Source organism: Papio anubis, chromosome 12 (genome assembly GCF_008728515.1).
Source record: "Papio anubis isolate 15944 chromosome 12, Panubis1.0, whole genome shotgun sequence".
Classification (NCBI taxonomy): Eukaryota; Metazoa; Chordata; class Mammalia; order Primates; family Cercopithecidae; genus Papio; species Papio anubis.
In genome coordinates, this window is record NC_044987.1 from 122,751,822 (window position 1) to 122,778,086 (window position 26,265).

General features: G+C 58.4%; 1 protein-coding gene across 7 annotated transcripts in view; it reads left to right on the forward strand.

Moving 5' to 3' along the window:
• The first annotated feature begins 1,977 nt into the window (after positions 1–1,977).
• CHID1 (chitinase domain containing 1) overlaps positions 1,978–26,265 on the forward strand; it is a 44,121-nt gene continuing 19,833 nt past the window's right edge. For 3 of the 7 annotated variants that reach the window (XR_002516910.2, XM_009185261.4, XM_021925388.2), the window contains exons 1-8: positions 8,792–8,815; positions 9,991–10,144; positions 11,772–11,921; positions 12,558–12,690; positions 13,874–13,918; positions 14,739–14,845; positions 15,449–15,510; positions 19,605–19,697. Coding sequence is in view for 6 of the 7 variants with exons in the window: in XM_009185261.4 (XP_009183525.1) it covers positions 10,034–10,144; positions 11,772–11,921; positions 12,558–12,690; positions 13,874–13,918; positions 14,739–14,845; positions 15,449–15,510; positions 19,605–19,697 (701 nt within the window). In the remaining variant the exon portion in view is untranslated. Of the gene's footprint in view, positions 2,614–2,676; positions 2,699–8,791; positions 8,816–9,990; positions 10,145–11,771; positions 11,922–12,557; positions 12,691–13,873; positions 13,919–14,738; positions 14,846–15,448; positions 15,511–19,604; positions 19,698–26,265 lie in introns of those variants that run through there. The other 4 variants (XM_003909352.5, XM_009185262.4, XM_021925390.2 and 1 more) reach the window with 4 other exon arrangements.

Below are 26,265 nucleotides of genomic sequence, written 5' to 3' on the forward strand. Positions count from 1 at the left end.
GAGTGAAACCCCTGTTTCATTGTAATACTTTTTTTGGAGTGGGGGTTTATTTTTCAGTTCTTTTGGCCTCCCAAAGCATTGGGATTACAGGGGTCAGCCACTACACCCAGCTAAAAACTCCGCTACAAGCAATAGACCAAATGTAAACGTAGAACTGCAAGTTATTCCTAGATGTTCAAAACATAAAATAATGGCCGAAGCGTGGCTCAAAGCCTGTAACCCCAGCACTTTGGGAGGCCCAGATGCACGGATCACGAGGTCAGGAGATCGACCATCCTGCTAACACGGTGAAACCCCGCCTCTATTAAGAAATACAAAAACTAGGCGATGCAGGTGGCTGGCCGTAGTCCCAGCTACTCGGGAGGCTGAGGCAGGAGAATGAACCTCGGGAGGCTGAGTTGCAGTGAGCTGAGACCGCCACTGCACTCCAGCCTGGGCTTACAGAGCGAGACTCCAAAACAAAAAACAAAACAAAAAAACAAAACATAAAAATACTTAAATGTGTTCAAGTTTCACTTAATACAGGAATGCTAACACTTTGGTTCTGAGTCTCTTAAACCTTGGTATGTCTCATTCAACATCTTCCTGAGGCTGGGTAAAAGATGGGTGCCCACCTAAAGAAGTCAGTTTTCAATCCAGGTACACAGGGCCCATTGGCACAAACTATGCAGTTTGGGAGGCGGACCACTTTGTGCTGGCAACTGACAAGACTCCCCCAGAACCCGGACCGTGGGAGCTCTGCAGAGGGCCTAGCTGGGGCTTCCCTATCCTCCCATCTGCTCTTGGGGTCTGTAGTTCTGGCCCAGAGGAACCCTAAGTAGATTCTGCACTTTTTTTTTTTTTTTTTTTGAGGCTGAGTCTTACTTTATCACCCAAGCTGGAGTGCAGAGGATCTCTGCTCCCTGCAACTCCTGCCTCCCAGGTTCAAGTAATTCTCCCAAGGCCAGCCTCCCAGTAGTTAGATTACAGGCATGCCACCATGCCTGACTAATTTTTGTATTTTTAGTAGAGACAGGGTTTCACCATGTTGGCTGTGGGCTGGTCTCAACTCCTGATTCCGAGGATTCACCCAACTTTGGTCTCCCAAAGTGCTGGGATTAAAGGCGGTGGCCCCATCGATTCTGCAATTTTTTTTTTTGAGACGGGAGTCTTGCTCTGTTGCCCAGGCTGGGAGTGCAGGTGCAACTGCCCACTGCAAGCTCCGGCCCCGGTTTCACGCTTCATTCTCCTGCCTCAGCCTCCCCGAGTAGCTGGGACTACAGGCGCCTCCCGCGCTCAAGCATTCTTTTTTCTATTTTTATAGAGACGGGGTTTCACCATGGTCTCTTGATCTCCTGACTTGTGATTCACCCGCTTCGCCTCTCCCAAAGTGCTGGGATTACAGGCGTGAGCCACCGCGCCCGGCCAATTCTGCAATTCTTTAGAGCCAAAGACCTCTGACCTCAATGTGATCCTAAAATGGCTAAGCGCCTTTCCTAAATTGCATGGCCTCCTTAGCATTGCGAGGACTGCGCATATGTCCCTGAGGACACCTACCATAGCTTACTGGGACCCTTTCCAGAGCTCTGCTGACTTTAGGTCTTCACCCCCAAAGGTCAGGTGTCAGGCCACCATCCAAGCCGTTTGCTGAGAGCGAGTGCTGAGCTGGGTGAAAGCCCACAGCTGGTGGGGGACGTGCCTCGCACTGCATGCAGCCCCCAGCCCCTTCTAGGAAAGGCGTGGGCGTCAGCTGGCAGAAAATACCGGGAAGGGAAAGAAGGAAACGTGACTAGAAAGAACGAACAAAGCTTAGTTTAAGCAGAAAGCTCCCAAGCAGCAGAAATGGGGAAGCAGCCGTGCAGGGTGTCTCGGAGCCCACGCGCGCCCCGGGAACGGCAGAGCGGGGCAGGGTGGGGCCCGGCCGTGCGGTTTTCTGCAGGAAACTGCGCTGGGAACGGCTAGGGCTGGGTGTGGCGGTCGGACAGCCTGTGCCGCGTAGAACGCGCGGTTACCGAAAGTGCTGGCCACGCGCGCGTTCATCCAAGCACGAGCGGCTGAGTCGGGAACTCGGTTTGCCTCCCGGGGCTCCGGCTTGTGCAATGTGCAAGGCGGGGCTGCGGACCGAGAGAGCGCGCGTTTCGGGCCGTCCCCGCTGGAGACTGCGTCTCGGGCGCCATCGGCCTGGGGATGGAGATGGCCCACCCAGGCGGCGGTTGGGGGGACTCCGGGTCCCGGGAGGAGTGTGCCGGGGCGGAGCCCACCGCGGGGTTCTCCCGGCACCGCCCAGCAGGGCAGAGGCCCTGGAGCCCGAGGCCCCGTGCGGCCCCACGCCGTGGGCACCAGGACTGCCCAGGAGCCGTGGCGCTGGGAACCTAGTGCCGCCTGGGCCGGGAACCTGGGAGTCGGCTCTAGCGCGAGCACTAGAGGGGCTCAAGGTGAACGCGCCTGGCCCGGGCTCCGGCCCCGCCCCGGCCCGACCCCACTCCCGGCCCGTCCCCAGTCCCGGCCCAGCCCCTCTCCGTCCCAGCATGCCGTGCGCGGCGGCGGCGCGCGGGCGCCTGGGGCGGGACTTCCGGCGCGCTGGAGCGTCTTCCGGCTGTGAGTGTGTGGCCGTCAGGCCTCCCTGACATGCAGGTGAGCCCCGCGGCGGCCGGGACCTGCTCCTCCTCCTTGCACGCCTCAGTTTCCCTTTCGCGAAGTGGGCGCGCCGGGCAGCGAGGTTCGGCCCCGGGCGGGACGGGCGTGGGGTCGCGAGCGACGCCGCGCGGGCGCGTGAGAGCGAGTGTGTGAGGGGGCGTGTGAGAGGGTGTGAGGGCGAGGGTGAACGAGGGTGAGAGAAGGTTGCTGTGAGTGCGAGGGTGAGCGAGGGCGGGGGTGGAGGGCGAGTGTGGACGGGGGCGCGTGTCGGGGGAACCGCGAGTGGGAGGTGGAGCGCGTGCGCTAGGGCGAGCGAGCCTGAGAGCGAGGCGCGCTGGTGGAAGGGGCCTGAGTGCGCAGACGGGATGTGGCCGGCGGGTGAGGAGTGTGTGAGCGCGCGGCTCGTGTGGCAAAGTGGTGGCCATTGGGTCCCCAGGACCCCCAGGGGGAGCAGCGGCAGGAGGGCTCCAGGCGGGCTGCCCTCCCAGTGAGGGGTACGCGGTCCCCGTGAAAGGCGGGCGCGTCAGACCGGATCCCACCCTTGGTTCAGCCCCAAACCTTGAAGCTTCCATTGCTGACTGTCCGAACTGGAGGGTGACCCGCCCGCCCGTCCGCCTCGACTTCCTGTGCTCTCTCTCAGCCTCCTAGCTACTTGGGACCACAGGTGTGCGCCAGCGCACTCAGCTAAGAATTTTTTTTTTTTTTTTTTTTTTTAAGGTAAAGTCTCACCCTGTCGCCCAGGCTGGAGTGCAGTGGTGCGATCTCAGCTCACTGCAACCTCCGCTTCTGGGTTTAAGGGATTCTTCTGCCTCAGCCTCCCGAGTAGCTGGGAGTACAGGCGCACACCACTGCACCCAGCTAATTTTTTAAATCTTTTTTAGTGATTGGGTTTCACCATGTTGGCCAGGCTGGTCTTGAACTCCTGGTGCGGTGATCCGCCCGGCAGAAAAATATTTTTTGTAGAGACCAGGTCTTGCTTTGTTGCCAAAACCACTCAAGAACTCTTGGCTTCCCAAAGTGCTAGGGTCACAGGCCGGAGCCACTATGCACCAGTTCTTCAAAACACAATAGAATAGGAGTTGTCAGTGTGTCCATCACAGAATGGAGTTAGTTCTGATTGGCTGCTGTCGCTTTACACAGGTGCACACATGACATACACGTGTGCTGGGCTGTGATGTAAAGTGCATTTCTTACCGCTGGTCTCCATGAAAAGCATTGGAAAGCCACTGCTGTGACTCCCATCCTTTCCATCAACACCACCGAGGAGGTCCTGGACCTACGGACTGGGAGTGCAGGAAAGTGGGAGCAGTAGCGCTCCACCTTAGCTTGTTACAGAATGATTTCTGGGACCGCTTTGGGTGACCAGGGTCGGGGCCTGTGCCTCTTCATAACACCCCACATTCCCTTTGTGTGCGGGGCCGTTCTGCCCAAGGGAAGTTCATTGGCATTTGGGGAAGAAACACGTTTTGATGCAGGAACAAAGTGTGTGCGAGCCTGGGAGTCTGTGTTACGTGAAGAGCATGATGGAGGGTGTCCTCACAGGCCTCAGAGCAGAGCGGCCGGTGAGCAGTGGGGAGCCGGGGAGGTACCAAAGCTCAGACAAGGACCTGGTTGCAGTGTGAGCATCCCTCACACATCACACACACCATCTCCCTGGGGCGGTTGTCTGGAAAGTTCCATGGCAAGTCAGAGAAGCAGCCCAGCATTTGTGAGCAGCCTGTATCCGAGCACTTCATCGCTGAGCTGGCAAGCTGAGTGTGAGTGGACAGGGGCAGTACCGGCCCTGGCCTGGTGCTCAGTCAGGTTCTCCTAGTGCCCCCTCTGCTGGACACATGCTGACAGTACTCTTCCTCTTCCACCCATTCCTCTTCCTTCCCTGAAGTGTGAAATCATAGGTTGGGGGGCAGGGAGGTCATAGGCAGAGGGGCCTCTAGGTGGGTGGACAGTGGCCCTGTTTCAGATCTACAGGACGGCAGGTAGGGGCAGAGACCCAGCCCCATAGTGGTTGGTCATTTAGTACCTGAGTGTGCCCTCAAATTACTCCTGAGCCAGTCCCCTGGAGAACCACCCATTTGGTTTTTCCTTCCTTTCCTTCGTCCCTGACCCAGATTTCCACCCAGAAGACAGAGAAGGAGCCAGTGGTCATGGAATGGGCTGGGGTCAAAGACTGGGTGCTTGGGAACTGAGGCAGCCGCCGTTTCAGCCTGGCCAGGCAAGTGATTCTGGGCCGTCTTCCCTGTGCCATGGCCAGAACCCTCCCCTCCTTCCCTGGGGCTGTTGCTGACTCAGACCAAGCCTTAGCTGCAGCAGAAAGATAGTGGGGCTAGGGGCAGGTGACAGCAGGCTGCTGCCCTTGGTTGTGATTCTGGGATGTGTCACTGAGGAGAGGGGCTGGAGAGGTTGGGCGTTGGGGCACAGGGTGGTGGTCTGTGCCTGGGCCGCCTTATTCCCTCTGCACAGCCCTCGGAACTGCCGTGGCTGTTCAAGCACTCACTGTTTTGCCTGTGGCTCCATGTACCAGGTGCTGCTGTGCTTGCCCTGTGAGTTCCCTTCCTAACTCCCCATAAGCGTGCAGGTCAGGCTGTCTTGTGGCTCCCTGCCTCCTAGGTGGGGGAGCTTCACTGGTTGACCTTGCTCTAGGACCGTGTTCTTCCCACACAGGTGTGTTGTGGGTGTATTGGGTACCAAAGCATGCAAAATCCCTGCCCGGGGGCAGCCACAGTCCCCTCAGTCTGCACCAGGAGCACCAGTCTCACCCAGGGAAGAGACAGGGCAAAGTGGGACAGTGTGTGCCTCTGCAGAAGGAAGTGGGTCAAGGGATGGCTTCCAGAGGAGGAAACGCTCCCAGCCAGGAAGTCTTTGGGGCAGAGTGGTGCAGGGCACTATGGTAGCCCACGCCGCAGCATCTTCTGCATAGGCGTGACTTGCCTGGCTACTTCCTGAGCCTCTTTGGGCCTGGAGCTCCCATATCCCCAGTGTGGAGCCTGTGACCTGGAGGGGGCCATGTGCCCCACTCTGCCGGCAGTGGCTGGGCTGAGCCCCCACCTCAGGCCCCTGTCTCCTGCCCAGGGCTGTGTGGGCCCCTCAGCTGGTCTAGAGGGGTCTGTGCTGCCAGAGCTGTGAAACTAGCCAAGAACTTCTTCCCAGCAGTGTCCCGAAGCTTCATGAAGGACTAACAGCCAGGCTGGGCTATGGTAGTTGTTCAGCTCCCCCTGCTGCTGCCCCCAACCCCAGCTTAAAAAGACGGGAAAGTAGGGAATCACTTCTCTTTTTTTTTTTTTTCAAGACGCATGCCTATCTTTGGCTCATCAGGCCCGCCTCTCCCAGATTCACACCTTACATTCTCCCACACTTCTAGCCTCTCAAGTAGCTGAGGACTACAGGCTTCCCCGCCACTCACGCCTCGGGATTAATTTTTGTATTTTTAGTAGAGATGGAGTTTCACCATGCTAGCCAGGGATTGTCTCGGATCTCTGATTCCTTGTGGATCTGCCTGTCTCTAGCCTCCCAGAGTTGGGATTAGCAGGCGCGAGCTACAGCGCCCAGCCAGGAAAGTAGAACTCACATTTTGTTGCGGTCCGTAGAACCTAAAAGTAAACAGTATAATAAAAGTTTAGGTGCAGGAAGACCAGAAGATACAGATAAAGCAGAAGAGAAGAAACAGAATGACCAGTAATTCCAGATAACCTGCCTGCTTATTTTTGTTTTGTTTCTTTTTTTTTGAGGACGAAATTTTGTTCTGTTGTCTAGGGACTCTGCAGCTAAGGTGATCTCGCTCACCACCGTAACTCCTGCCTCCTGGGTTCAATTCTTTTTTTTCTTTTTTTTTGAGACGGAGTCTCTGTCGCCTAGGCTGGAGTGCAGTGGCTTGATCTCAGCTCACTGCAGCCTGGGCCCTGGTTCACGCCCATTCTCCTGCCCTAGCCTCCGGAGTAGCTGACTACAGGCTGCCATCTCGGCCCGGTTGGTTTTTTTGTATTTTTAGTGAGACGTGTGGGTTTCTACTGCTAGTCATGTTAGATGGTCTTGATTCCTGACCTCGGATCCGGCCTGCCTCGGGCTCTCCCAAAGTGCTGGGATTACAGGCTTGAGCCACCAATGCCTGGCCTCCTGTCTGGAAGTGTGGATTATCCTGTCTCAGTTTTCCTGAGTAGCTGGGATTACAGGTGCATGCACCACCACACCTAGCTAATTTTGTATTTTAGTAGAGACGGGTTTCTCCATGTTGGCTGTGGCTGGTCTCTCGAACTCCCACTCAGGGATCCACTCCGCCTTGGCCTCCCAAAGTGAGCATGAGCCCCCGCCCTGGGCTACTTTTTTTGTTTTGTTTCTGTTTCCACCCATGGGCACATCATCGAGCTTCGAAAGCACGCCCCTACACAGCTCTGTGGGACTGCACTGCAAGTGCTGCTTCTGTAGCTGCTCTTCTACTGACTGGCACATCACGAGCATGGCCATGCCTGTCTGTGTTCCAGCATCTGGGAGAGCCAGGTCCATGAACATCCCTATGTTTCTACGTGACTGGAAAAATCCCCCATGGCTGGGCATGGTGGCTCATCTTTGGGAGGTGCTTTGGATCACTGGGAGGCCAGGAGCTTGGAGGACTAGCCTTGGCCAACAAGAAACCCCATCTCTACTGCAACATAAAACTAGCCAGAGGGTGGCACACGCCTGTAATCCCAGCTACTCGAAGGCTGAGGTATGAGAATCACTTGAACCTAGGATCGCCGGAGGTTGCAGGAGCCGGTGATCGCGCCACTGCACTCCAGCCTGGAAGACAGAGCAAGACTCCATCTCAAAAGAAAAAAAAAGAAAAGAAAAGAAAAAGAAATTCCCCCAATGTGGAATTTGTGAAAGAAAGGAAATGCATGTTGGAAAAAGAAAAAACAAAATAACAAAAATAAGTAAAAAAGGAAATGCATGTTGCAAAGTATATTCATGACCAGATTGTCATCAAAAAAGCTTTTTCAACTTGAATTTCCACTAACAGCTCAGCAGAGTCACTGTTGTCCAGGTCCTGTGATAGCATCACTGTTTTCTACTCTTTCCATAGAGCCGGGTGGAGATGCTGCCCATTTCAGGGTTTGTTCAGTTCTTTGTCGCTAATCAGGCTAAGCTGCTCATTTCTGGGGCTCTGGGTGTCTCTGTGTTATACCTCTTTTCATCTGATTTTTTTTTTCTTTTTTCTTTTTTGAGATAGAGTCTCGCTCTGTAGCCCAGGCTGGAGTGCAGTGGCTGGATCTCCACTGCCAGCCTCAGCCCCGGTTTTACGCCATTCTCCTGCCCCCAGCCTCCCAGAGTAGCTGGGAGCAGGCCACCCGGCCTGCTAATTTTTTTTTGTATTTTAGTAGAGACGGGTTTCTTCCTGCAGCTAGCCAGGATGGTCTCACCTCTGAACTCCGGATCCGGGCCTCTGCTCCTGCCTCCCAAAGTGCTGGGATTACAGGTTTGGAGCTTTTCTCATCACTCCGCCAATTCTCCTTGTATTTTTTAATAGAGACGGGTTTCACCGGTTAGCCAGATGGTCTGGATCTCCTTGACCTCGCGGATCCGGGCCTGCCTCGCCTCCCCAAAGTGCTGGGATTACAGGCTTGAGCCACCACGCCCGGCTTCATCTGATATTTTTATAGTGAGACATTTTTTGGGGGGATGGAGTCGCACTCTGTCGCCCAGGCTGGAGTGCAGTGGCAAGATCTTGGCTCACCACAACCTCCGCCTCCCAGGTTCAAGAATTCTCTTGCTTCAGACTCCTGGGTAGCTGGGATTGCGGTGCCCGCCACCACGCCTGGCTAATTTTTGTGTTTTAATAGAGACGAGGTTTCACCACATTGGCCACGCTGGTCTCCACCTCCCGACCTCAGGTGATCCGCCCACCTCAGTCTCCCAAAATGCTAGGATTACAGGTGTGAGCCACTGCGCCCGGCTGTGGGACTTTTTTTTTTTTTTCAGTTGGAGTCTTGCTATGTCACTACCCTGGAGTGCAGTAGCGCAATCTCGGCTCACTGCAACCTCCTCCTCCCAGGTTCAAGTGATTCCCCTGCCTCAGCTTCCTGAGCTCGGACTACAGGCGTGCACCACCACACCCGGCTTATTTTTTGTATCTTAGTAGAGACAGGGTTTCACCTTGTTGGCCAGGATGGCCCCGATCTCCTGACCTCATGATCCACCCGCCTGGCGTCCCAAAGTGCTGGGATTACAGGTATGAGTCATCGCGCCCAGCCAGGACGTTTTTTATTCAAGTGTCTTTTCTTGATTTGTGAGATTTATTTGCATGTTATGAATAGATTATGGGTAGAAAACTATTGTCAAGTATGTTCCAAATATTCTTTGGTTTATTATTTGTCTTCACATTTCCTTCTTTATTTCCTGAAAGTCTTACATTTGTATGTAGTTCTACTTTAGTGGTGTTTTCTTTCCTTATCTCTCCCAGTGCTCATAGAGCTGGAAAAGCCTTCTCTACCCTGAGATTGCATAAATGGGTACCTATATTTTATCTTAGTACTTATGTGGCATCACCACCATCGTCGTCATTATCGTAGGCTTCTCTGAGTCTACGATTTTTTTTCTGAGATGGAGTCTTGCTCTGTCCCCAGGCTGGAGTGCAGTGACGCGATCTTGGCTCACTGCAACCTCTGCCTCCTGGGTTCAAGCAATTCTCTTGCCTCAGCCTCCTGAGTAGCTGGGACTACAGGTGCACACCACCACACCCAGCTAATTTTTGTGTTTTTAGTAGAGATGGGGTTTCACCATGTTGGTTAGGCTGATCACGAATTCCTGACCTCAGGTGATCCGCCTGCCTCAGCCTCCCAAAGTGTTGGGATTACAGGTGTGAGCCACTGCACCCGGCCCAAATATTTAATTTTTGTAGGATCTCACTATGTTGCCGAGGCTGGTCTCGAACTCCTGGGCTCAAGTAATCTTCCCACTTCAGTCTCCCAAAGTGTTGGAATTACAGGTGTGAGCCACCACATGGCCCAGCTTGTGACTTCATTATTTTACACTTAAGCCCTACCATGGTTTGGCTTTCTCTGGATTTGAAGGAGGAGGTGGGGACCCATGCTCTCCTAGATGGCTAGTGGTGGTCAGGGCGGCCTTGGACTGTGAGGGGAGGGCTCTGTGGCTGATGGTGAGGAAGCTCTTCTCTGGGTGTCTGGGAGGAACTGGTGGCTCAGTCAGGAGGCCCAGGAGTACTGGAGAATGGACTCTGGCCACCAGGGCTGGTCCAGGGCAGGGCTCTGTCCCAGTGGCCAAGGCCTCGCCCAGTGCCATGAGGACCCAGGCCCTGTTAGGAGAAAGTGGCCCCCTCAGCAGAGGGGTTGCCCATGTGCTGCCTCTCTCTACTGGTTGTTTGAATGTGCTCTGTTCTCCCTGCAGCCCTCTGGACCCCGAGGTTGGACCCTCCTGTGACATACCTACCATGCGGACACTCTTCAACCTCCTCTGGCTTGCTCTGGCCTGCAGCCCTGTTCACACTACGCTGTCAAAGTCAGATGCCAAAAAAGCCGCCTCAAAGACGCTGCTGGAGAAGGTAGGGGTGGCCTGGGGACTTGAGGCGACTGTCCTGGCTGAGGGCTGATCCATCATCCTCTTCTCCTGTCTGTCCACTGGGACCTGTGAGCCAGGAGGCTCGAGGGGCTTGGCTCCTCACAAAGGCACCTGATGAGCCTGCAGCTGGTGGGCAGCCTGCGTGGTTCTGGAGCTCTGGCCAGTCAGTGCCTCTGAGTGAGCAGCCTCTGGAGCCAAGTTTTGAGGGTAGGGTGCCTCCCCACTCACCCCACATGGAGCTTGTTTTATGTGCCAGTTGCCAGTTTCCATCCTCCACCTCTTGCTTGTATCACCTGCATCTTCATCTTGCTGTCTTTGTGATGGCCTTGAGCTGTGTTTGCCTCATGCTTTTTGGGGCGTTCCCCTGGGATGGCCCTGGGATTGCACGTTCAAGGGTGTAAACTCATAGAACCACCCTTCGGTCCTAGCAGTCCCCATGCCGCTGGCTAGACCTTAACACAGGACGGTTCCTGTGACCTAGTCCTGGATTGGCAGATGCTCTCTGTGCTGTCTGGGGGCAAATAAACTATGCAGTGGAAATCTCTCTCTCTCACTTGGAGCCCTTGTAGGTCAAGGCACTTCGACAGGTATAAGTCTTGTTACAGGACAGAAACCTGATTGATATGCCTGGATGGAGGGTTCCAGGAGCAGGGGGTGGAAGTGGGGGAGAGTGCTGAAGCAGCAGGAAAAAGACTCTCATTGTGGGAGGCTGGCGGCGGTGGTTGGTGCCCAAGCCCAGCAGGAGTTGCGTATGGTGGGGGCGGTGGCAGGCGGTGGTTGGCCAGCAGGGAGTTTACGTGGTGAAGAGTGGCGGAAGCGTTGAATTAGCCGGCAGGGTTGCACGACAATGGTGCGGTGGCAGACGGTAGTTAACCAGCATATGTGTTAGCATTCTGCCTGGCATGTTCTTTTTTTTGCCAGGATGAAGTTTACGCTCTCCTTGTGGCGCCGGAATTACCGGTGGCGATCTTTGCTCACTGCAACCTCTGTACCAGGAGTTCAAAGCGATTCTCTCCTGCCTCAGCCTCCCGAGTGGCTGGGATTACGAAGCCTGCCACCATGCTAACTAATTTTTGCATATTTAGTATAGAGATGGAGTTTCATGTGTGGAATGCTGTCTCCCAACTCCTGACTCTCGGTGATCCACCTGCCTCAGCCTCAAAAGTTCTGGGATACAGATTGAGCCACACTTGCACCCAGCCACCTGGCATGTATTTCTTGTCCAGGAAGATAGCCAGCCCTGGAGTGGTGCCGGGATTAGGTGCCAGAGACAAAGACAGAGCTACAGTACAAGATATCCACCCTCACCCAGCCAAGAGGAAGCCACCATGGCTATCTAGCCTGCCACCTTCAGCCAAACAAAGGGTGAGGCCCACATACCAATCCCCTGTTGTAAGTGTCCTGCATTGACTTTTGCTCCAGGCCCTTACTCTGAATTGAATTGCCTGCTGTGGTCTCGATCCTCTACGTACAGGGTCTCCAGGTCAGCAGCACTGTGTTGATCCAGAGACTCGGCTGCTGGCTGAATGGAAAGGGTTTGCTGGGTGGGGTTTTGTGTTCTACACTGAGGACAGATGACTGATGGCTTTCTCTCATTCCTTTTATTTCAGAGTCAGTTTTCAGATAAGCCAGTTCAAGACCGGGGTTTGGTGGTGACGGACCTCAAAGCTGAAAGCGTGGTTCTTGAGCATCGCAGCTACTGCTCAGCAAAGGCCCGGGACAGACACTTTGCTGGAGATGTACTGGGCTATGTCACTCCAGTAAGTTGGGGCCCTCACAGTGCAGAGGGAGGTCCTGAGGCTCAGGCGGGCTGCCCTGGCACCGCGATGGCCTCTTCTGGCCAGTCAGTGATGGGGGTCTGTGTTCTGATCTCCTGGGGCTGTCACTGCTGTGAGGCTGCAGTGGGAGAGGTGCCATTCTGGAGATGGCAGAGTATAAGGCCTTGGGGGTCTCTCCAGTGGCTTGCTGTGGTGTGGTGACCTCTGTGGGTTCCCCCTGAATCCCAAGGTGGGCTCTCAGGTTGTCTGGGGTCAGGAAGTGGGTGTGCAGAGCCAACCCTGAGCCAGGGAGGGGTGGGTTCTCACACCCAGCGTCCTCTTCTCTTGCTGTTCCCAGCTGCCAGCCTGCAGCAGTGGTGTGCACTAGCTCTGGGCAGGGCTTGAGACAAGCACCGGTCACTTTTGGTGAAAGGGATGTCGTGGCCTGGGTCCCAGGCTGTGAGTGGCAGTCCAGAGTGGGAGAAGGATACCCCAGGCCAGGAGCTGATGTCAGTCCAGGCTGAGATCTGTCTACACTGGCCAGCCCTGGGCATGTCCAGAGCCGCCAGAACGACAGCACCATGGTGAGGCAGGCGCTCACTCACCCGTCCTCCGTCTGATGTCTCCGTCTTTTGCCAGTGGAACAGCCATGGCTACGATGTCACCAAGGTCTTTGGGAGCAAGTTCACACAGATCTCGCCCGTCTGGCTGCAGCTGAAGAGACGTGGCCGTGAGATGTTTGAGGTCACGGGCCTCCACGACGTGGACCAAGGTTCTCATCCTTCCTGCTTGACTGTGCTTGCCCCACAGGCTGAAAAGAGTGTGAGTGTGAGAGCAGGGGTGTGTGTGTAAGTGGGTGTGTCTCTCTTTGTGGGTGTCTCTGTATGGGAGTGTGTGTGTGTGATTTAAATGTGAGTGTGTGTGAGACTGATGATGTGGGAGAGAAGAGATTGTGAGTGTTAAATGTGACTGTGAGTGTGGACATGTTTAAGTGTGAGACAGCGGGTGTGTGAGTGTGATGGCCATGAGGCCCACGCCCTCACTCCTTGTGGCCAAGCCTGGAGAGCAGGCCCATGGTGTGGGCTGGTGTCCTGAGTGGGAAGGGGAGTGGAGCAGGGCAGGCCTGGTGGAGGGGGTTTCTGAGGTGGTTGCCACTGTGGGACCCTCTACAAGGCCAGGTTGGTGCTTCAGAGTGTTGTGCCCAGCTCTGCTGTGTGGTCCAGGTGGCTGTGAGGTGGGCCTTCGCTTTCTCTTCTGGGCCGCACACAAGCATGAGCAGGACGGGCTCTACAATGACTCGGGCGGCCTCTGGGCCGTGAAGGGCACAGGCCATTGGCCTCTCCTCCTCTGTCCCTCTCAGCAATTTTCATTCAATGCCAGGGAGGAGGGTGGGGTTCAGGCAGAGGCTGCCTCCTGATGGCACATCCTGATGACATCTGCCCAAGTTTACATGGCCGCACCTTGCATTTGGTCTCGGACAGAGAGAAATGGCAGGGGAAGTGTTAGCCAGTTTTGGAGTTTCGAGAGCAGGAGTGGTTTTCCCTGACACTGAGAGAACCATGGGGAGGTGATGGAGTGTCGGCCAGTGTCAGGGCCTGGTGGGTCTGGCCATCCTTCAGCTCGGAGAAATCCTGACCTTCCCTAGGCCCTGGGATGCAGCTGCCTGTCCCCCTGGCCGGCCACAGGCTTTTATCTGTCCCAGCTCAGGGAGGGCAAGCTCAGAGCTGCTCTGCAGGGTCAGGAGGGGGCCTTGGCCAGAAGGGTGAGAGTTGGGGTCAGAAAGGGAGTGTGGAGGGCCAGCCCTGGGCCAGGGAGGGGTGGGTTCTCACACCTGCCTCCCCGCCCCTGTCCTTCCCATTGCGTATGGTGCAGCTGCCACATTTTCCTCCTCAGATAGGCTGAGTCTTCCGGCGGGCGCACGTCCCTTTGTTGACTGTCCCCTCCATGTCCCACAGGGTGGATGCGAGCCATCAGGAAGAATGCCAAGGGCCTGCACATAGGTGAGTCCGGCAGGCCAGGAGTGAAGGCCCTGATGGCACGACCTCCGAGGGTGGACAAGTGGGCGCTGGGGTCTCCACATGTTCCTGATCACCCAGCTGTGCTGCCGCGGCACAGGTTACTTTGACTGCTCTGAGATGAGGCTGGCCCTGGCCTGGCATTCACAGCCCTTGGTCTGGCTGGAGTCCTGGGCTCTCCTCCCCACACAGGCTGTGGCCCTCCAAAGCCAGCACCTCCTTGGCTAGTGTCATTGCCTTCATTGTTCTCCTTTCCATTTTTTCCTTCATTCACCTGATGAGTCCTATCAGGGCAGCTAGGGCCAAGCCCTGGGCTCGGCCTGAGGGTGATGCTGACCCTGGCTCACCTGTGCCCCTGTAGCTCATGGCTGGGGATGGGGGCACATGTGTCCCCACGTCCAGTGGCAACCTCAGAGGCAGTGGATTAAGAGTACGAGTTGCTGAGGGAGAGACTCGGGGGGATGCTAGAAGCGGGTGACAGGTCTGAGCTGGAGCAGCTGGAGTCTGTCCCAGCCTCCCTCCTGTAAGGTGGGGCCACTACCATGCTGAGCCCTGTGGGGAGCTGGTGTCAGGATATCAGGACTGTCAGCGTCTGCTCGCTCCTTCCCCACAACCCCCCCCCAGCCTGTGAGACTCTGGGACATACTCTCTGGACGCGTGGTTGCTCCAGGTGGCCTCCCTGCCCCTCACTGTCTGATCTCACTTCCCTCTGGAGGCCAAGGGGATGCCTTTTTGAGGCAGCAAGCAGCAGGGGCCTCCAGCATCTCCCACTCACGGCCCCCGTGTGTGTCTGTTGCCACTGCAGTGCCTCGGCTCCTGTTTGAGGACTGGACTTACGATGATTTCCGGAATGTCTTAGACAGTGAGGATGAGATAGAGGAGCTGAGCAAGACCGTGGTCCAGGTGGCAAAGGTGAGGCCTGTGTGCTGCTCCAGCCTCTGAGCATAGCCCCCCAGGTCCCACCTGGCCGTCTGGCTGGGCCTCCCGCGAGGCTTCCACTCGGCTTTTCTGGCTTCTTCCTTGGGCACCTTCTGGTGTGGCCCCCGTCTTCCAGGGAAGGCAGCATCAGCCAGGCTCAGGCTGCTGCTCACTTTCTTGACCACGGTTCCTCTGGAGGTCCCAGGCATGGGAGACCTGTCTGCTGGGCCATGGTGCTTCCCTTGGGCAAAGCCCAGCTGCCTGCTACCCTCCTGGGAGGGGACCCAGCCCTGCTGGCTGCCAGTATGTCTGGGTTGCAGGGGTCAGGGAGCCCCCAGACCCCGGGGGTGGAGTTGGGGGAGGCACATGGGTGGGCGGGATGCAGGAGAGCACTGGCCTTCCACTCCTGTTCCTCTGGGACCCCCACACTTCCTCCTTTAGACAGGCACTTCTGGGCATACAGCCCAGGCTTGGGTCTTGCCTTGTGAGTGACCAGGCCACGACCTGACCATGTGGGCCGAGGTGGCGGGCTTCTTGTTTTTCCACTGCTCCCTCCTGGACCTCCAGGCCCTCCTTACCTGTGACTGCTTCTTTCAGAACCAGCATTTTGATGGCTTCGTGGTGGAGGTCTGGAACCAGCTGCTAAGCCAGAAGCGCGTGTGAGTGGGCACAGGTGGTGGTGGGGGGCCCACCTCCTGGCCCTGGTGTTTGTAGGAGGCTAGAGGAAAGACCAGGGGTTTGGGGAGGGCCTTCCTTCCACAGTCCCTGTGCCTGGGGTGGGGATGGGGCCGCACAAAAGATGGACACCTGCTCAGAAAAGTGGAAGCAGCCTGTGGCACTCAGCCGGCTCTGAACGCATTGCTGCACCGGCCCTGATGCCTCTCTTGGGTGGTCAGAGGAACTTGAGGACCCTCATTCATGAGGGCTTGGCAAGAGAAAGATGGCCCAGATGGTGACAGCAGGTTGAGCTTGGACACAAGCAGAAACTCCTCACTGAGCATGGGGGAACCTTCCTGGGGGTGTCCCTGAGCACGGCCGGGACCCGTGGTGTGGACTGCCATGGTGGCCTCTGGGGAATGCCTCCCAGGCCCCCAGGCTCTGCAGCAGTCCCCTCCACCGGGAGGCGGCCACAGCGCTCCCTTTGCCACATCAGAGCCCAGCCCTCCCATGACCCTTGTGGGTTCCCACTCCCCATGGGCCACTTGACCAGGATTGGAGGGAGTGATGGAAAGTGCTCCACCGCCTGGACTGGACTGGACTGGCCACAGCCCTGAGGAATGGCTCTTCCTTGGTCCTGCCCAAGCAGCCCAGCCAACTCACCTAAAACAACCACCTTGCCTGTTCTGCCAAAGTGGACGACTGCCCTACAGGATAGCAGGGGGGCAGTACTGCTGCCCAAGATGTTGGTAGGGGGCGTCCTCAACGTGCTGAGGACAGGTGGCTTCCTCTCACTCCACTGGTTGCAGCGAGTGAGGCTGGCGCCGTCTCCACCGGGCGCCTGTGGCAGCTGTCCAGCCCTTCAGCCTTCTGTGCGAGACGTAGGTTCTGGAATCAGCTCCCCCGCCCCTGCCACCTGAAATAGTTCTGGTTGTGCTTTAAGAGCCCAGGCCTGAGCTCAGGCTCCATGGTGTCCCCTGCAGCAGCCATGGCACTTTCATCCCATTGCTGCTATGGGCAGAGGAGCTGCAGGTCCAGGCTCTGCCCACCCGGGGCAGCGTCCCCACACAGATCTTAAGTTTGAGGGAGGGAAGGGACATTGTTGAGGCAGAGCCCATGAGGGGTAGGGCAGGATTCCCGCCCAGGGGCTCAGAGGACCTTCAGCCTGGAGCTGGTACAGGTCCTGCCCCTTTGGGCGGCTCCAGCCTCTGCAGCCCCGCCGCTCCTCCCGCTAGGCTCTGAGGGACTCACTGGCTGGGAGGCAGCAGTCCAAGGCTCTTCCTGGAACTGCTCCCAGGCCCAGGCTCCAGAAGAGCCCTGGAGTCCTGTTTTCTGGTGCCCAGACCCCCACACCCTCCGCCAGCACCCCTCAGTGTGCTCCCCACTGGATCCTGGTGCCCAGACCCCCACACCGTCCGCCAGCACCCCTCAGTGTGCCCCCCACTGGATGTGTCCGAGAGGCTCCTCTGTCTGCTTTCCTCCTGGGAGGCCTGGCAGCAGCAGGAGGACAAGGAGCTGCGTGGAGGGAGGCTGGGAGGGGCACTGCAGTAGGGGTAAGGATGTCCCCAAGACTGTGGGGAGTCTGTTGTCTGCACAGCCCCTGAGGGGCCCCAGCTCTGCTGGAGGATCAGGTGCCTGCATTCCTGGCTGAGGGACAATCCCAGGCCCTGCCTTGGGGGGCTTCTTGCTGAGCAGTGGGCAGAGGACCCTGCTGGGGCTGACCTTCCGTTACCCTCTGAGGGGAGGGGTGTCTCAGCAGGAGACAGAGTCCGCCAGCTTCCAGCCTTCTCACTCATCCTGGGAGAACGGGTCTATTAATCAGAGATTTGCCGTAACTCATTTCTGTTTCAGAGCATTAGGTAGGCAGTGAGACAGCGCCAGAGGCTCCTCAGGAGACAACCTCATGTCTGGGGTGGCCTGGGGGCACTGAGACAGCCTCGTGTCTGGGGTGGAGGCTGAGGGTGCTGAGACAACCTCGTTGTGTCAGGGCTCCTGACGGGTCATAAACGTCAGGGTGGGAGGGCAGGAGGCAGTAGGGGAATTGCCGAGCCGGAGTGGCTGTGGCAGGCGAGGACGGGTGGGAGCAGCCTGTGAGCACCTCGTGTCCAGGCTCCTGCAGGAAGGTGGGGAGCTGCCAGCATGGCAGGGGCAGGCAGTATCCAGGCTCCACAGATTCCTTTGGGCATTCTGCTGCCTGGGAGCTGCCTCAGCACAGTCCTGCCTCCGACCACCACTTGGACCCCAGTGTGCCAGGCCCAAGGCTGGGCTCAGCAGGTTCTGGTCCCAGCACTGGGCCCTGTACAGAGGCTCAGGGCAGCTTTTCCTGCAGTTTGTTGGCAGTGCCCTTGGCAGGGGTGTTGCTGCCTCTGGTCCCTCCTGAGCGCTGAGTCAGCCCCTTACCGTTGTCCCCACATCCAGAGGGGTTGTGATGGGGCGCTCGGAGCCACTAGTCCCAGCAGCTGGCAGTATGAGGGGGTCTGTTGTGAGGAGCACTCCGGGCAATACCGCACCACTGTAGCTGCAGCCCACATCACCTCCAGGGCCCATGTTGTCTCCTGGGGGCCCAGGTACACCTGGGCCACACAGCCTGACTGCGGGTGGACACCCAGGCTCCCTGGGCCCCTCACAGAGTGACCGGGGGCACCTTTTGGCCTTCAGGTCTGGTGTGGCCCTGGAAGAAGGCCATCCCACCACTGTCCTGGGGAGCTGTGGGTACCTGCAGACAGCACAAAGCCCACAGGCTGGGAGCCAGGCAGGAGACCCCCAGGTAGGGTCAACTTCCCCAGGCATCTGGGCAGGGCTTACTCTGCTCACTTTGGTGTTTCAGGGGCGGGGGCAGCACCCTCGACCACCACCTCTAAGTGGCACGCAGTGCGTGACAGCCTCTGGCACCCATAGAGTTGTGGACACAGCTGCAGAGGCGTGAGGACAGGCTGCCCAAAGACTCTGCTCCTCGCTAAGGACTGTGCCTGCATTGCAGCCGGCAGAACTAACACCAGATGATCTGGGCCAGAGTTACCCAGGAATTGATGGGGGCTTAGCTTGGAAAATGACAGTCCCATTTGGGCCATGTCAGGGAAACAGGAGCTGCCGCTATGCAGCAGTTGCACGTGCCAGGCCCTGGTCCTGGCACCATCAGGAGCACCAGGACCTCTGGATACTGGCTAAGGAACTATCACGCCGTCCTGACCTAACCTGGTTCTCACCGAGCCCCACAGAGGCTTGTGCTGGAGCGGGGCGGGACCTGAGGCCAGCAAGGCCGGCTCTTGCCCCGCCCTCAGCCCTCCTGTCATCCCCTGAGGGGTGGGTCTGGGTCTCCTCCCCAGATGGGGCTGCTCCCCGGGCTGCAGCGCAAGAGTGACAGTCTCCCATGCTCGGTAACAGCCAGAGCCGGCCCAGTGTGTACGCCTCACCCTGAAACCCAACTTTGCAGCAGCATGTGCTCCAGGCCAGTTTCTGCAAAGAGGCCACCTGCAGGGTAGACTCATGGGCACCAGCATGTGTACATGGCAGGCTTGGGTCCTGAGGGCTGCTCCCAGGCCATGCTAGGAGGGAGGCTAGTGCCGTCCCTTGGGGAGCACTGCTCCACTCTAGGGGCCAGAGGAGGCCTCATTGCTGCTCCCTGTCTCCTCCCCTGCCCAGTGCCCTGCCCTCTCCTTCCCTCAGCTACACCAGGCAGGTGTGGCCCTTGGAGTGCCCTGCAGCCGCCCTTGGGTCAGTGTCCTGGGCCTGCTGGGGGCCTTTCCTCACCTGGCATGTCTTTTTTTTTTTTTAATCTGCCATGTCTTTAGGCGTCTGAAGTGTGGTGTGGACATGTGGGGCTGTCTCTGGTTGAGCCCCTCTTTCTGGGGGTTCCTAGGGTACTGCACAGGCCCCCACTCTAGGGGGGGCCACTGGGGCATGAGACAGTGTTGTTGCGGCTACATCCAGAGATGAATAGGAAGTTCCCACGAAGGGACTCGCAGCCTCGCCTGCCCTGCTGCAGGGTGTCAGGTTGGGGACCAGCCCCACCTCTCCCTGAGGCAGTGGGTGTCACAGAACCCTGGGAGAGGCCTCAGTGCCAGGCGCTGCCGACCCCACCTCTTGGTTCTTGCAGGGGCCTTATCCACATGCTCACTCACCTGGCCGAAGCTCTGCACCAGGCCCGGCTGCTGGCCCTCCTGGTCATCCCGCCTGCCATCACCCCCGGGTAAGTGCCGCCCTGGAGGTGTGGGGGTGGCTGTGGAGGTCTCTGGGATCTGGGGCAGCCAGTACAGGGTGTTGGCCAAGGGCCCACACCCTCCTGCTCAACACCCAAACCCCAGCCCATCTGTAGAGGCTTCAGCTGCCACACACACACTGTGCCCCTGTGCTGGGCCCAGAGAAGGCTCCAGGTCAGCACGTGAGTCCCAGGGGCAGACCTGGGGGCCAAGTGGACAGAAGCAGGCTGGGTTGGGGAGTCACAGAGCCCAGGCAGGGCTAGCCTGGTTGGGGGCACCCCAAGGTGTCGAGGCAGAAGTCCCAGGGCTCTGCCCAGAGCAGCCCCTCAGGCAGACACTGGGCTTCCCGGCCCACCACTCTGGAAAGAAGCTGCCAACCCTCTGCACCACTGCAGCCTTCTGTCCCTTCAGAGGCAGAGAGGGGACTGTGGGCCACTCACTGTGTGTGGTTGGGTGCACCCCCAAGCCCGAGGATGTCTAGAGGGACTCACAGAAGAGCCAGTTTGTGCTCACAGGAGGCTGCCACCCTGCAGATGCCTGTCCCAGCACAGGCCGGCCATGCCCTCAGGGTGGCACCCCTGGCTAAGCAGGCAGCCTGGTGGCCTCCTTCACAGCCTGGAGGCTGCTGAGGGCGCTTTGCACGGTCAACCGACTTTTCTCTCCAGGCTTTCCAGGGCTCTCCACTGATCAGTATGGGCTTCAGCCGGGCAAGGCAGCGCTGGGACAGACACGGCAGCATGTCCTGCAGACCAGTTTCAGACCTCTGCCCCTGGTCCTGCTGTCGTGGCCAGGTTCCTTCCCTGGAGCTGGGGCGGGCTGTGCTCAGACCCTTCTGGCTCCCAGCACAACGCAGTTCCTAGTTCCTGGTGGACTCAGACTGACCCTTTGATGGAAGACCTTGGAAAGTGGAAAGCAGAAGGGGTGCTGAGAGCTGAGCCCTGGGGGCTGCTTTGTGCATGGCCTGAGCTTGCACACATGCCCAGCATTGTGCTGACAGGACTCGCTCTGCCTATGACCAGGCGTTCGGACCTCCTGTCCCAGACCGAGCCCACACTGCTGTGTGCCCTGGCCCCTCTCTCTCCTTTATGTGCCAGCTGGGCTGACCTGTGGGTGGTGCTCGGGAGGGAGGAGCCCGGCTCTGCGTTCACGATTCTGCTCCCACAGCCCACCAACCTCACCTTCCCCAGCAAGAACGGGCCCAAGTCCAGGGCTGGGGTCTCACCTCTATTCTGGGTTTGGGGCCTGTGTCATCCCCTACACTGCATCTTTTTCTTTTCTTTTCTTTTCTTTTTTTTGAGATGGAGTCTCACTCTGTCACCCAGCCTGGAGTGCAGTGGTGCGATCTTATCTCACTGCAACCTCTGCCTCTCAGGCTCAAGTGATTCCCCCACCTCAGCCTCCTAAGTAGCTGGGACCACAGGCACATGCCACTACACCCAGCTAATTTTTTGTTTGTTTGTTTTTTGTTTTGTAGAAATGAGGTTTTGCCATGTTGCCCAGGCTGGTCTTGAACCCCTGGGCTCAAGCGATCGTCCCACCCCGGCCTCCCAAGCCACCGTGGCCAGCCTTTTCCGACGTGAGACACTTATGTCTGACCTGTGTTCCCAGAGTTTGAAGGGGGCTGGCAGGGGCTGGCTGTGAGGACATGCCCTTCCTGAGCTGACAGCACCTGTCTCAGGTTGTTGGGAGGACTTTGTAGGCCTGGGGCTGGGAGAAAATTTTTCGGGGTGGCAGACGTTCCCTGTCCAGAGGCCACCTCTGTAAGGCACAGACTTCATGGGGCTCCGAGTTGCCCTTTGTACTTAGGGGAGCTGCAGAAGCAGCCATCGGTGGGGACCAGCTCAGGAGCCCAGGGCAGTTCTTGAGGCCGGGGCAGAGGGCCAGGTGCCTGCCTTTTGCTGGTGGCAGCCTCTGCCTGAGCTTCTGGCCCTAGGCAGGAAGTGGGCAGTCTGAGCTGGGCCAGGTCCCTGCCCCTCACCCCACAGCAACCAAAGCTCACGGCTCCCTTTGCATGGCGCTGGTGGGGGTCGCGGCTGTAGGGTGGGATGCACGCCAGGGCTGTGGGCACTGTGACCGGACTAGGGGCGGGGCCAAGGCTCACGGTGGGGGTCCCCGGGGAAGTGGGGCCCAGCTGGGCAGAGGGCTGGGTGCTGCTGTTGTGCACCTGCTCACCTGGAGCGCGGGGCTGTGCCCTCCCAGTCGGCAGGGCCCGTGAAGGTGCTGAGGCTCCCTTGGGTTCTCCTGAGGCTCTGGCTGCACCCTCAGAGGTGAGGAGGGCTGTTTTATCATCTGTGTTTATCCTCCCAACCCCACTCTGAAGGAAGAGCAGCTACTGCGGAGAAGCCTTATAGATCCCTATCCCTGGCACTTTTGCAGCAGAACGTAATTATGCTTGTCATTCACCTCACAAGAGCCACGCTGCCAACACACGGGCTCTGTCTTTCCAGGGGCACTGTCCGTGGAACAATGGCCCCGGAAGGGAGGTCTGCGTGCTGCAGGGAGGGGCACCTCAAGTCGCCAAATGCAAATTTGTCGTGTCCTTTGTCAGCAGACAGAGGCAGCCCTAACTCAGCTGCCACAGACCCCAGGGGGTCTGGTCCTGGAACTGAGCACGCTGCTGACCTCCAGCCCTGCTTCCACAGTCACAGTCTCAGCAACGGAGGAGACCCAGGGGCAAAGCTACAGTGTAAACCCCACAGGCCAGTGGGACCAGCAGACTGTCCCCAGGTGCCAATGTGGTGGTGCCACTCTTACGTGGGGAGTGGAGCCCTTGTTTTAGTCTCTAGTTGGCCCCTCGTGTTTTCTGGGCATCCTTAGCTACTGGGACCCCTTTGGGTCCAGGGAGCTGATCTCAGAAACCCAAGGAGGGCCGGGTTCCTTCCTGGGCCCTGCTGGCGCCGTTGCTGGCCTTGTAGGCAGTGGTCCACTCTGAGGTGGGTGGGGCCACGACACTGGCCATCTCCTCCAAGCCCCATGGTTTAGAGCAGGCCATCACTATGTGGAGCCCGACTCAGCAGTCAGAGAAAGGTAACGCATGGGGGCGCCATCACCGGATCCTCAGCAAACACGTTTGCACAGAGGCCCCTGCTCCCCGCCTACCTGCCTCTTGTCTGCAGCCTCGGGGGATGGGGCAGGCTGCGTGCTGGCAGTGTGTGTGGAGGCCTCTGGGGGGGACTGTAGGCATCCTGTGCAGTGTAGACAGGCTGAGGTCCAGGCTGAGGTCGGTCCCCAAAGAGCTGAAGGGTGCTGACAGGCCAGTCAGGAAGCAGGCTAGGCCTGCAGGCTGATGGACAGTAGAGCAGCCATCGTGAGGGGTGAGGAGGCTGGCAGCAGCAGATGGGTCAGGCGACCCAAGGCCATGGGAGACAGGTTCAGAAATCTTCGACAGGTAGGCAGAGGGGGAGGGGAGCTGTGGTTGGAGGAACAGGTGTGGGCACTGGCTGCTGGGGGCAGATTCCCTGAGCGTGGGAGTTTGCAGGGACAGTGATGCCAGCATCTGTTAGGGTTGGGGAAAGGTATTCCCTGAGGATGGCTGTGGGGCCTGACACTGATGCCACCATCTCTGTTAGGGTTGGGAACTGGCATTCCCTCAGGGCTGCTGTGGGGCCTGGCTCTGCAGGTGGGAACTGCGGGGCCAGGCGGTGTGGCTGGCAGGGACTGGGGACCACAGGCTGAGCCCACACCTTCCTCACAGCCTGGAGGGAGGTCAACTGGGAACATACTACGGCTCTCCCCTGCTGGGTGGCTGGAAGATGAGAATCTAGGGAGAGATGGAGGCTGAGCCCGTAGGGTCTGGTAGCTGCAGTGCAGGAGCAGGGAAGAGATGGGCCCACCCCGGCAGATGGCGGCGGGAGGGGTTGACATGGAGCTGACGTTCCTTTTGCCTGGCGTCGACGCAGTGAGGCAGACATCACCCGGAGATGGTACCTGGTTGGCCGAGGGAAGAGGGGGCATCTGCCACATGGGCCTAGTGTTGAGACCAAGGTGGGTGGGTGGGGGTTTCAGGGAGGTCGTAGGTAGAACGTGGGAGTTGTGCCGTGCTGGAGGGACGGTGTGGGTACATGGCAGAAGACTGGGCTCACTTGTGTTACCATCTCCCCTCGGCATCTGGGAGGACGCTGGTCTGGAGGCCGCATCCACCCTGGCCTCTGGCAGCTGTGGGGTCTATGTGGCTGGAGGGACCTGGTCAGGCCCCAGCCTGAGATTGTTCATCCCCTCTTTCTGGAAAGAGGGAAAGAAAGGGTGACTTGGGGAGGAGAGTGTGAGGCAGCCAGCTGGGCAGTGCACCCCCAGGGCCCTGGGGCACAGAGCGCCCTGTCTCAGCACGAATCTCGTGCAGGGGCAGCCCGGGCAGGGCAGAGCAGAGCGCGTCCAGCCGTCTGGAGGGGCACTGGCATTGGTGTAGGCCCGGGATCCAGTCGAGGCTGAGTGGGCACTCACCTTCCTTGCCGCTGCCTGCATGGGGCCCACCCAGGACATGGGCGATGGGAGGGTGGGCAGCTGGCTGTGATGAGCTCCTTTTCCTTCCTTCCTCCCGGGGCTTTCGTTCCTCAGAAATGAATTCAGAACATGGTGTTTTCGGTGTGAGCGGTAATTCCTGTTCATCTGAAGTCACGCTGTGTCTAATCCAGGACAAGCTGTTACCTCATTTCTCAGCCGTGGCGATCCCCTCTTGTCCGGATGCCGTGGGGCACAGAGACAAATGGCTCCGCTGCCGGCTCTCGTGGCTGTCTGGGTGAGGGACACAGGCTGGGGAGGGGCGGTCCTGGCAGTGGCCCCTTTGCAGTCTTTCTTGCGGGTAGGAGGAGGTCCACATTCCCGGGTGGTCCCCAGGGCCAGCGCCAGGTGTGGGGTGGCAGGACCAGGGGCACGGGCCTGGTTCCCTCCCCTCTCCCCCACTGATCACCACCGTGAGCTGCTTCCACCTCTGGACGGGGCCTGCTTTGTTCCCTCGTTACCACCCTTGAAAGTGTGAGGACCGTTCCCAGCCTGTGGCCGTGGTTGGTGCCCCGCTGTAGCAGAGTTGTTGGGTCAGTGGGCAGCAACGTGAGCCCCGAAGGGAATACGCAAGCTGTGCCACATGCGTGTGGCGTGTTGGCATGCTGCACTGAGGGGCGCAGTGTGGAGCCCTGTCCCCTGGCAAGACTGCCCCTTCCTGCTTGGGGACATTGTGGGGCTGCATTTCTGGTGGAGGCGTGAGGGGCATTCCTGGTTTCTGTGCCACGTTCTGTAGCTGGTGGGAGCCAGATCCTGGACACATGGCCTCACCTACCAAGGCCTTGTGGAGTGAAGCCCACTCTGCCAGGAGTGTCTGGTGCGGCCAAGGCCTTGAGATGGTAGAAGGTACAGTGCCCACGAGAGGGACAGGGGTGTTGCAGCACTGTGGATGTGGGGGAGGCACACGAGCCTGGCTCACAGCAGGAGCCCACATGTCTGATATAGCAGCGTGTGAAACAGGACTGGGTGCTCGGAAGGGCATCATGGGCACAGGGGAGGAGTTGGACTGGGACAGGGCCCTGCAGAGTAGAAACTGCGACTGACAGGGCTGCCATAAGATTGGCAAAGGAGGAGCCAAAGGGACAGGCAGTCATGCTGGCCACAGCCCTGGGTGCAGCAAAGGCCGAAGTTAGAAGCAGAACCATGGGGCAAGTGAGAGGAAGGAGTGACTGACAGACACAGACAACTCTGACCAGGATGTCGGCACATTGGAAGACACCACAAAGGAGCGAGAAGACCAGCCTCTCACCAGGAGGAGCGGTGCTGCCCACGCCACTGACCAAGAGCACATGACCACCTGAGAGAGCTAGAGGGAGAGAAAATGCGAACATGGCGGTGGGAACGCAATGAGGGGCTGGGTGTGGAGGCTCGCGCCTGTCATGCCAGCATTTGGGGAGGCTGAGGCTGGAGGATCGCTTGAGCCCAGGAGTTTGACACCAGCCTGGGCAACATAGTGAGACCCCATCTTTACAAAAAATTTAAAAATTAGCCGGACGTGGTGGCGCCTGTGGTCCCAGCTCCTCGGGAGGCAACAGCAAGACCCTGACTCAAAAACAGAAGAGAAGAAAAGCAAACAAGCAACAAAGACCCCACAGAAAAGCGGGCAGGAGACCTGGACTCGGAGCCACGAGAGGCCACAGTAGATGTGTGCATGGAGCTGGTGGGCAGGCTGGGAGACGCTCAACCACGTTATTCATGAGGGAAGCGTAAATGCAAGTCACGGGGAGATCTCAGCTCAGGAGCAACCGGGCTGGGATGGAACCGACAGCCCATGCTGCCTGGCATCTGCCGCCAGGGTCTGAGTGTTGTGGGCTGTGAGCCAGGGGGCTCTGTGTGGGAGGGGCCAAGGGGCTGCCTGGGCCTGACTTGGAGAGGCGCTGGCAAGCCCGAAGGCTGCCTTCTGGCGAGGCCTCTTCCTGGTGCAGTTGGCACCTTTTTGCTGCGTCCTCACATGGCAAAGAGCTGTGGTGTCTCTTCTCATAGGGACACTAACTCTGCCATGGGGCCCATCGTCATGGCCTCGTCTAGCCCTAACCACCTCCTAAAGGCCCCATCTCCAGA